Genomic DNA, 11,526 nt, shown 5'->3' with positions numbered 1-11,526 from the left:
TTAAGGGTCATGGAATTAGAGAGTTGGGTGTGGAGAAAATTAAGAGAGTTTAGACTCATTGTGGAGAGCTCAATCCTCTTGAAAGGTTGGAATAGGAGAGTACAAGCCTCTCGAAAGCTTATAAATTTGTACTACTATTATCATTTCAATAAAGATTTCCTTGAGGGATTTCAGCCATTGGTTGTGAGATTGAAAGTTAGATTCTTGCTAAAAAATTCCTATCAATATTTTGTGTGTATTGGTATGAATATAGGCGGTTTCCAGGACGTTTTTATAGGCAATCATCAACAACATGAAATCTTAATAACTGCACTTCACAATCTTTGTAATATATACTTGTGTGTATATCATATTATTATATTTCTTATATCAACTTTGTTTGGATATTCTTTTGGATGGCCGTTTGGTCGTTCTTCACTACTTGTTTTCTATTATTAATGGAAATATTATATAGTTCTTTTGCGTGGACTACAAAATAGTACTGTCCTTGACCAGTATTCCGTACCGTAGTTATTACTTATTATGGACCTGGTTTTTATTATTATCAACAAAAAAAATGCAACATTATAAGTTGATCTCTTTAATGTTTCTATACTCTATACTCCAGTAGGTCTCTTCTGTTTGGCTTACATTAATCCATATATCTAGGTCTCTTACTTTATTTAATAAATTAATTGACATTTCATGTACGTTTGGATGGAGTACTTTGATAATATCGTTATTTCTTAGATTTTAATTTCTGTTTCTAAAGAAATTTCTGCCAGTATCCTATATGATGAATCAGCAGCTGCAATTTGGTCTGACCTCAAGGTTCGATTTCATCAAAGAAACGGACCACACATATTTAATCTGAGGAAAGAACTGATGAACCTGAAACAAGAAGCTCAAACAGTGAGTATGTATTACACAAGACTGAAAACCATATGGGAAGAGCTCTCACATTATAGACCAACTTGCACATGTAACAACTGTACATGTGGTGGAGTTAAGAAATTTCAAGAACACCATCATATGGAATACATCATCTCCTTAATGGGACTTCATGATTCTTATTCATAAGTCCGAGGAAACATACTTCTGATGGGTCCTCTTCCTGAGTTAAGAAGAGTTTTTCACCTTGTGACTCAAGAAGAAAATCAAAGGGGCACTGCTACTACTGCTACAACAGATTCCAATTCTTCTATGGCTTTTGCACTACAAGGAGACAAAGCCAATCCTCAAAAGGACAGATTTTAACAACTCAATACCCTATCCACCGAGGAAAAATTGACCATTTTGCACACATTGTAATGTCCATGGACATACAATTGAAAAGTGCTACAAGATTCATGGCTATCCTCCTGGATACAACAAGCCTAAACAACCCAAAGATTTAGCTGCAAATCAATTTCAGACTAAAGATGAGGCTCATTCGACCAACACTGACTATTCGAGTCTACTTCCTCAACTGACATCTACACAGTATGAACAACTTTTGAATCTTTTGGCAGCACAACTGTTGTGTGGATCCAGTCATAAGCCAATACCAAAATCAGTTACAAGTTACAACAAACTCTTAACAGTTTAGCAAAAACAGTTTATATCTAAACCCTACCAAATACAAAGATATATACATATATAAATACAACTAGTTCTGTAGAGCCGAATCTCACCAAAGCTTCAAGACTAGCGAAATCCAAGAACCCAACCCCTTTTCTTCTTCCTTGTATTCTCATTCTGAGAGAGAGAGAGTGAGGTTTTTGTTTTCATGCAAAAGAAAGAAACAGAGAGAAAGTGAGATTGATAGAAAATAAAGAAAGAAACAGAGAGTTTAGAAGAAAAGTTACAAGAGATTACCAGTTGTTCTTCTGTATCTTGGAATCTCAGAAATTGTTGTAATCACCATTGATTCAGTGCAAGAGCTAACCACATCTCTAAGGCGAGCTCAAGAGGACGTAGCCCAGTTTATTTGGGTGAACCTCCATAAATCTGTGTGCTCTTCTTCCCTTCTTCCTTCTCTTCTTCTTTGATTGTTTTTTGGGGGTACTTGCTGTATATTTTGTGTTTGTGCCCTAGCTTTCGTTTATCTCTGTTTTGTGTGGAACAAAAGGAAAGCTTCATCTGATAAGTACAAAAGCAGATGCTATATTAAATATTATTGATAAAGTAGAACAGTAAAGCAAATGTGTCTAAATCTTGGCCATATTTCTGTATTGAGTGAAAGGTCAGGTTTGACCTTGTGGTGTCTAATCTTTTGCTGAGTTGGTGTAGGGTTATAAGGGTAATTAAACCTTACAACAACAAACTGGTATGACTTCTACAGATCTGTGTTCTTCAACAGGTATAATTCTTTCATACAACTCTACTTTACCTTTAGTTGATTCCTGGATAGTGGACTCGGGAGCTAGCCACATTTGTTCAAATGTTAAACTATTTCAGTTCTTTGCCCTATTACCTCAACTAAATTAATTCTACCCAATAATGAAACTTTGTTGATACACCAAACTAGGTCAATTGCTATTTCAGAAAATTTAATACTCAAGCATGTACTGTATGTAGCCTCTTTCAAATATAACATAATATCAGTCAGCTCTCTCACTGAATTAGGTCCTTTATTTATCGATTTCTCCACTGATTATATGATTTGGATATAACATATTTATTGAATATACTAACATGAGCAATATTAAAATAGACATTGACAAGTTTGATGGTTCAGGTGACTATAGGATTTGGAGAAGAAAGATAAGGTCACTGCTTGCACAACAAAAACTATTGAGGGTTCTTGAAGATCCTATTGAATGGCCAGAAAATACATCAAAGATTCAACAAGAAAAATTTCTAGAAACTGCTACTGGGATTATAATTTTCAATCTGTCAGATGCTATTATCAGATTGGTGGACAAAGAAGAAACCTCAGCAAAAATATGGAAGAAACTTGAAGAGAAATTTCAACAGAAATCCCTAACCAATAAGATTTTTCTAAAGGAAAGGATATTTGGTTACAAGATGAGTCATTCAAAGACATTGGATCAAAACCTAGATGAATTCCTAAGGATGCATATTGAGTTGGCTAACTCAGGAGAGAATGAGGCTCTAAGTGATGAAAACCAGGCTATCATTATTCTTAATTCCCTACCTGAATCATATAGAGAGGTTAAGACTGCCATTAAATATGGCAGAACTGAAATCACATTGGAAGAGGTGATTTCAGCTCTGAAATCAAAGGAACTTGGAGATGAAAAATGAGAGATTAGGGACATCAAATGGTGAACTAAATTACAGTCAAGGAAAACATCATCACAGAAAACCTTTTCACAATAGAGGTAGAATTCACACCTGTGGACCAAATAAAGGTCACAATGGCAGAAGAGGCAGGTCACAATCTAAGGGTCCTAGGGATCCAAATGGCTGTTTTCATTGTGGGAAACCAGGACACATGAAAAGGGACTGTTATCTATGGCAAAGGAAGAACAAGGCTCGGACAGAAGGACAAGACTCAGAATCACAGAAATCAGATTATCATGCATCAAGACACAAATCAGACCAAAAATCAGTAAACTTCAGTGATGGTTATGATAGTGGCGAAGTTTATGTGGCAGCTACCGAATTCAAAGATGATTGGATTCTTGACTCAGGTTGTACATTTCATATGACTAACTCTAAGAATGTCTTGACTGATTTCAGGGATTCAAAAGGTGGAAAAGTCATACTAGGCAACAACCAATCATGTCAAATAGAAGGTTCAAGAACAGTAAGTTTTAAAATGTTTGATGGGGTGATTAGATCTCTCACAGGGGTCAGGTATGTTCCTAAACTTGCTAGAAGTTTTATTTCTATAAGTGTATTAGATGACATGGGAATTGTAAGTAAAATTGAGGCAGGAACTATAAGACTAAGCAAGGGAGCTATGACAATCATTAAAGGCCATAAACATGAAGGTTTGTACTACTTACAAGGAGAACCTGTGATTCAATGCAACAATACAACAACACAGTCACCTGAAGATCAAAAGGCTGTTCTATGGCATAGACGGTTGGGCCACTTAAGTGAAAGAGGGTTGCAAATAATGAGTGAGCAGAACCTACTTGGAAGTGACAAGGTTAGTAAGGTTGATTTCTGTGAGTCTTGCATCCTAGGTAAACATCTTAGACTTAGATTTAAAACCGACATGCATAAAACTAAAAATATACTAGAATATGTTCATTCAGATCTTTGGGGGCCTGAAAAATTATCTACTCATGGGGGTTGTGTTTATTTTATGTCCATTATAGATGACTATTCTAGGAAAGTATGGGTTTTTCTACTTAAACATAAGAGTGAAGCATTTCAAAAATTTACTCAATGGAAAACTTAACTAATCATAAGGTCAAGACTCTAAGGACAAATAATGGACTGGAATTTTGTAATGCTCAATTTGATAATTACTGTAAAGAGACAGGTATTCAGCGGCATAGAACAGTAAGGTTAACACCCCAACGGAATGGTGTTGCCGAGAGGATGAACCGAACCTTAATGAATAAGGTTAGGTGCTTACTAATCCAATCTCGATTAGCAAAAGGATTTTGGGGAGAGGCTGTTTTAACAGCAGCCTATCTAATTAACAAATGCCCATCTAGTGCTATAGACTTCAAAACACCAGAAGAAATGTGGTCTAGTAAGCCACCTGATTTGTCCAATCTGAAGGTATTTGGTTGTGCAGCCTATGCACACCAAAGTGTAGGAAAGCTAGAACCTAGAGCACTTAAATGTGTTTTTCTAGGCTATCCCGAAGGTACAAAAGGGTACAGGTTATGGGTAAGGGAAAATTCTGGTATGAAAACAATTATAAGTAGAGATGTTATATTTAAAGAAAATGTTTTCCCTTGTGTTTCTAACTCTGATTCTAGTGTAGGAACTCTATTAGAAACTAACAATGTAGGCACAAAAATAAGCTACCAATCTGACATAAAACAAGAAACACAAGAGCACCATGAACCTGACACAAATCAGGTGGAAACAACCCAAAATGAAACAAATCAAGATGATATTTTTCAGGTGGAACCTACAGCAGAAACACAGCAAGAAACAGAACCCCTAGTTGACTATCAGTTAACAAGAGATAGAGCCCGAAGGATACCTAAGCCAAATTAGAAATTTAGCTTCAATGCATGGGAAGAAGTGTTGGCATATGCTTTTGTTAGTGCAGTGGGACTAAACAAAACCGAACCAACTACTTATGAAGAGGCTGTAAACTGCAAAGATTCTAAAAAATGGACCAAGGCAATGGAAGATGAAATGAGGTCACTTACTAAGAATAAGACCTGGAAGCAAGTAACTAAACCTAAAGGGAAGAGCATAGTGGCATGCAAATGGTTGTACAAATTAAAGGAAGGAAACAGTAAAGAGGAACCAGCAAGGTTCAAGGGCAGATTAGTGGCAAAGGGCTTCACTCAGAAAGAGGATGTGGACTTCACTGAAATATTTTCCCCAATTGTAAAATATAAGACCATAAGGATAATGTTGTCTCTAGCTGCTCAATACAACTTGGAAGTGGATCAAATGGATGTAACTACAACTTTCTTACATGGGGAACTAGAAGAAGACATCTATATGGAGCAGCCTATGGGTTTCAAAGCTAAAGGAAAGGAGGAGTTGGTATGTAAATTAATCAAGTCTCTATATGCACTCAAACAGTCCCCTGGACAATGGAATAAGAGATTTAATGCCTTCATGTATAAAAGGGGTTTCACCAGGAGCTATTACGACACCTGCTTGTATTTTAAAGGTTCAAAAATGGATGATGTGATCTATCTACTACTCTATGTGGATGATATGCTGATTATAAGTAAAGAAAGGTCAAAAGTAGATATGATGAAGGGTTGGCTCAAAATTGAATTTGAAATGAAAAATCTAGGGGAGGCTAACAAGATTCTAGGTATCGTCATCAAAAGAAACAGAGACAAAAGAACACTTACACTATCTCAGGAAGATTATATTGAAAGGATTATAGAAAAATTCTCAATGAAGAATGCCAAGACCACTAAGCAACCTATGACCAACCAATATCAACTAAGTAAAGAGCAATGTCCCAAAAGTCAGGCAGAAATAGAAGATATGTAGAATGTTCCCTACTCTAATGCTGTTGGATCCATAATGTACCTAATAGTATGCACTAGACCTGACCTTGCCTATGCTATAAGTGTACTAAGTAAATATATGTCTAACCCTGGAAGAGAACACTGGAATGCAATGAAATGGGTTTTTAGATACTTAAAAGGCTCTACTCATATTGGTCTTAAGTTCACTAAGAGGCCAAACAACAACTTAATTGAAGGGTATAGTGATGCAGATTATGCTGGAGACAGAGACAGTAGAAAATCCACCTCTGCCTATTTTTTCTTACTAGGAGGTAATTGTGTAAGTTGGAGGGTTCAGCTACAACATGTGGTTGCCCTATCCACTACTGAATCAGAGTATATAGCAGTTACAGAAGCTATTAAGGAGGCAATCTGGATCAAAGGCTTAATGGAAGAAGTACAACTACTCAGGGAAGACCTATAATCTACTCAGATAATCAGAGCTGTACACATTTATGCAAAAACCCAGTACTTCACGACAGGACAAAACATGTTGAAATCAAATATAATTTTATCAGGGAAAAAGTGACACAAGGAATTGTACAAATCGAAAAGGTACCTACTGATGAAAATCCTGCAGACATGGGTACTAAAGTTGTATCCCTTAACAAGTTCACTCACTGCATGAACTTGCTAGGGATCAGTAATGGTTGATGACCATTACACAACTAAGAGTTAGGATCCTCAGAGATACTTGCACTATACTAAGTGGCTTATGAATGAATCCAGGTGGGATTTGTTGTGTGGATCCAGTCATAAGCCAATACCAAAATCAGTTACAAGTTACAACAAACTCTTAACAGTTTAGCAAAAACAGTTTATATCTAAACCCTACCAAATACAGAGATATATACATATATAAATAAAACTAGTTCTGTAGAGCCAAATCTCACCAAAGCTTCAAGACTAGCGAAATCCAAGAACCCAGCCCCCTTTCTTCTTCCTTGTATTCTCATTTCGAGAGAGAGAGAGCGAGGGTTTTTTTTTCATGCAAAAGAAAGAAACAGAGAGAAAGTGAGATTGATAGAAAATAAAGAAAGAAACAGAGAGTTTAGAAGAAAAGTTACAAGAGATTACCAGTTGTTCTTCTGTATCTTGGAATCTCAGAAATTGTTGTAATCACCATTGATTCAGTGCAAGAGCTAACCACATCTCTAAGGCGAGCTCAAGAGGACGTAGCCCAGTTTATTTGGGTGAACCTCCATAAATCTGTGTGCTCTTCTTCCCTTCTTCCTTCTCTTCTTCTTTGATTGTTTTTTGGGGGTACTTGCTGTATATTTTGTGTTTGTGCCCTAGCTTTCGTTTATCTCTGTTTTGTGTGGAACAAAAGGAAAGCTTCATCTGATAAGTACAAAAGCAGATGCTATATTAAATATTATTGATAAAGTAGAACAGTAAAGCAAACGTGTCTAAATCTTGGCCATATTTCTGTATTGAGTGAAAGGTCAGGTTTGACCTTGTGGTGTCTAATCTTTTGCTGAGTTGGTGTAGGGTTATAAGGGTAATTAAACCTTACAACAACAAACTGGTATGACTTCTACAGATCTGTGTTCTTCAACAGGTATAATTCTTTCATACAACTCTACTTTACCTTTAGTTGATTCCTGGATAGTGGACTCGGGAGCTAGCCACATTTGTTCAAATGTTAAACTATTTCAGTTCTTTGCCCTATTACCTCAACTAAATTAATTCTACCCAATAATGAAACTTTGTTGATACTCCTAACTAGGTCAATTGCTATTTCAGAAAATTTAATACTCAAGGATGTACTGTATGTAGCCTCTTTCAAATATAACATAATATCAGTCAGCTCTCTCACTGAATTAGGTCCTTTATTTATTGATTTCTCCACTGATTTTTCTTATATACAGGACACCCAAACTCAGAAGATGATTGGAAGAGGTAGATCACATAATGGTCTCTACATTTTGGACTCCAAACCCACTTCATAACATGTATTCTCAGTTTCAGCAGAAACTAGGCATTAAAGACTTGGACATCTCAACAACGAATGCTTGAATATGCTACAATCTTATTTACATTGTAACCCTTATCTTTTACATAAAAACTCTCTTTGTTATATTTGTCCTTTGGGAAAACAAAAGAAATTATCCTTTTCAAATAATAATAATTTTTCTTCAAATATTTTTGATCTTGTCCATTGTGATATTTGGGGTCCTTATCATATTACATCTCATACCAATCATAAATATTTTCTTACCTTAGTTGATGACTGCTCTAGATTTACTTGGCTTTACTTGTTCATTAACAAATTCGATGCTTTACTTATAATTCCTCAATTTATATCTCTAGTAAAAACACAATTCATGTCACGACACGAGCCTTAGGCTGTGGCAGATTTGTAATACCCATAACTTGGGTGGTCAAAGGTCAAACTTTGACCTTTGTAGAAAATAGTCTTTAAAATGATCCTTTAGTTTACATTAAATAGTACTATAATTATAAGTCAAAATAATGGAATAACTCCTGTAATTATATATAAAATTATTAGTGATAAAAGTATGATCACTTATCATTATACATAAAACAATAATATCCCCAGAGTTATGTTGTAACGACCCAAATTCGCTAATAAGGCTTAAGGGTCTTGATTAGTGTGCCTGGAGGGCATAATGGGAATTATGTGTGATTTTAATGAGTAAGATACGTGATTATGATTTAAAGCATGTTGTATGACTATTTGAATATTTGAGATGCATGACTATGTGTATTAGTATGCATGTAGGCCCTGATCAGGTTAGAAGGGCATAATTGTAATTCTGGCCATTATGGGCATAACTATATTGATATATGTGATAATTGTTGAGACTGCATTATTATGTGGATATATCTGTGATCTGTGACTTGAGACGATCCTAGTGAGCAAAGTAGCGAAAAAGTCATAGCGGGGATTTATACCCGGCTCTGGGTGAGTCTAGGGGTATAAATGGGAATTTAGTGAGTATATTGGGGTTTATTTTGATATTGAGGAATATTATTGGTGATTAATTAGGTATCGGGAATCAAGCGGTAAATATTAGAGACACTCGAGGAGTTAGCGGGAATTGGATAAAATGACTAAAATGCTTCTAAGTGGATTAAAGGGTTTAGACTTAATAGGGAGGGCATAATTGTCATTTGGCTTACAGGAGTTAAGTGTTACTAAGGCTTTATGGTAGTGGAAGTTGTAGAAAAATATAGAAGTCTGAGGAAAGGGAGAAAAGAAGGAAAAGGAAGAAAAAGGAAAGGGAGAAAACAGAGCTGGTTTTCTCTAAGGTCGGTTTATGCTTTCTTCATCAGTTTCTTGAGAATTTTGGAGCAAAGCTCAGAGGAGAGCTGGGTTAGGCTGAGCATCAAAGATCCTAAGCTAGGTTTGAAGAATAGCAGAGGTTTAGCAAGATCACCCTAACACTTGAGGTAAGGTTTTGTAGTTTCTTCAGTTTCTGGTTTTTGTTTTTGAACTATGGTGTGTAAGCTAAGTTTGATGGGAACTTTAGGGAATTCAGGCCAAAGTTTGAGGGAGAGCAAGTTAAGGAGGTGTAGAGGTTGTCTTGAAATTGAAACCCCATTAAAGGTATGAATTTTGACCTTCTAACTCTGATGTTTTGACTGGTTTCAGCTAGGTTTCTGAACTTAGGGTCAGCTATGGTGAATTTTGGGATGAGAGATGCATGTGATTGGGTTTTGAGTATTTGGGGTGCTTGGGATGAGTGGAGTATGTTCATAAGGTTGTTTTTGAGTTTGGTAAAGGTTTGGAGAAGTTTTGGTTGAGTTTGGTTCGAGGAAATCGTAGGAAGGGAAATTTGGAGTTTGCCTGTCTGTGACTAGCGCTACAACGCTAGCCTTTGGGTGCTGTAGCGCTAGGCCAAGCTTCCTGGGGGATTTTTCTTATGTTTGTAGCGCTGTAGCACCCTCTAATGAGCGCTGTAGCACTACCCTGTTTCCAAAAAGGGATTTTAGGGTTGTTTGCAAGGGTTTTTGACCAAGGGTTTTGGGTTTGATTCCACCACCTTGTTTGGTGGAACTAGGGCTTCCCGGGGGCTCAGGATTGGCCCCGAGGCTAGGTTTTGGACTTGAGGATTGATGATGACTTTGGCCTATGGTTGTGTTTAGGTGAGCGCTAGGGCTCGAGGGGGATCGTGCTCAAGGAGTCGAGTGATCAAAGCTAGCGAAATGAAAGGTAAGAAAACTGCACCCGGTTATATGATTGTGATGGGACTAAGTGCTCCCGATACTTGTATTATGTCAATGATGGCATTACACCATGGGACATGTGATAGCGGCCTAAGGGTGCCATACACAATATTTGTGCATAGGGTGTGGCTTGGCCACTGGTAGCCGAGGACAACTTTATATTCACTGAGCTCGGTTTAAGCGGGCCGGAGTCAGTGGGATAACGGAGGGAGCGGCCTGAGAGCGCTAGCCCTTGTTATCATTTGTGAACTGTTATGTGATATGAATTGATATGCTTAGCATGTGGAATACTTGATTATACTAAATGCTTAAATGGTTGAGAATATGAGATATTGATTTGTCCATTGATTGCTTATGCTCAGTTGTTGTGTTTTCTTGCTGGGCCTTGGCTCACGGGTGCTACATGGTGCAGGTAAAGGCAAAGGCAAGTTGGACCAATCCTTAGATGGAGAGCTGTGGGGTTGAATGTACATAGCCAGCTGTTCGATCACCATGGTCGAGGAGTGGATTAGGACAGGGATTGCCTAACTGTCTGTTTTGCCTTAATATGGCTTGATACTGTATTTAAACCTTATGTCTTTTGTAACGGTCTTTAATCTCTATATTTTTGGGATCCCATGAAAACAGGAAACGTCTTTTTATAAGAATGTGACTTTTGAGACCAAAACGTTTTAACCCTAGTTCCTTTATAACTTCGATAACACGTTTTTAATTAAACGACTTGATTAGCAAGTTTAGCACTTTATAAACACACAGTGTAACGGTCTTGGCTATCCAGGGCGTTACATATGTAGTCACCAAATAATTGAATTGAATAAGTCATAAAACACCCAAAATAATACTTAGCATCCACCATTCCTAACTATTACATAGCTAATTTAGATATAAAGACCATAAGATTTCAAATCAAATACATAAATTATGTTTAAAAGATAGGACTATGGCACTGAAAGAACTAGGCTAAACACAATGACTCAATCAATAATTCACCTTCCACATTCACATCACTGGGTTACTGGAATGGGAGAAATATAGGAGGTGAGCTTATAAAGCCCAGTAGGAAAGCAACTAATATTGTAAGACCCAAAAAATTAATAAAACCCTTGCATGGTTAACTTTTTAAAAAAACATACATCACCATGTATAAACCAAAATAGAGAGAAACCACAAATAATCATAAGAGCATAGCTACACGTGCACATCACACTGTCCACTAGATTCCTAGTTCCCATTA

The 11,526-nt window shown here is 36.8% G+C and overlaps 1 protein-coding gene across 1 annotated transcript; it reads left to right on the top strand.

The window, feature by feature from the left end:
- The first annotated feature begins 6,177 nt into the window (after positions 1 to 6,177).
- Positions 6,178 to 6,522, top strand: LOC133779021 (secreted RxLR effector protein 161-like). The gene has a single exon (XM_062219027.1). It carries the CDS (start codon positions 6,178 to 6,180, stop codon positions 6,520 to 6,522), a length of 345 nt encoding a protein of 114 aa, XP_062075011.1.
- The last annotated feature ends 5,004 nt before the right edge of the window (positions 6,523 to 11,526 follow it).

Source organism: Humulus lupulus, chromosome 5, assembly GCF_963169125.1.
Source record: "Humulus lupulus chromosome 5, drHumLupu1.1, whole genome shotgun sequence".
Taxonomy (NCBI): domain Eukaryota; kingdom Viridiplantae; phylum Streptophyta; class Magnoliopsida; order Rosales; family Cannabaceae; genus Humulus; species Humulus lupulus.
Note: the sequence above shows the minus strand (reverse complement) of the source record. Positions and strands in the feature narration are given on the sequence as shown.

Bases quoted from the DNA above. Each gene is read 5' to 3' on its own strand.
- LOC133779021 (XM_062219027.1), top strand. From the start codon at position 6,178: ATGTCTAACCCTGGAAGAGAACACTGGAATGCAATGAAATGGGTTTTT.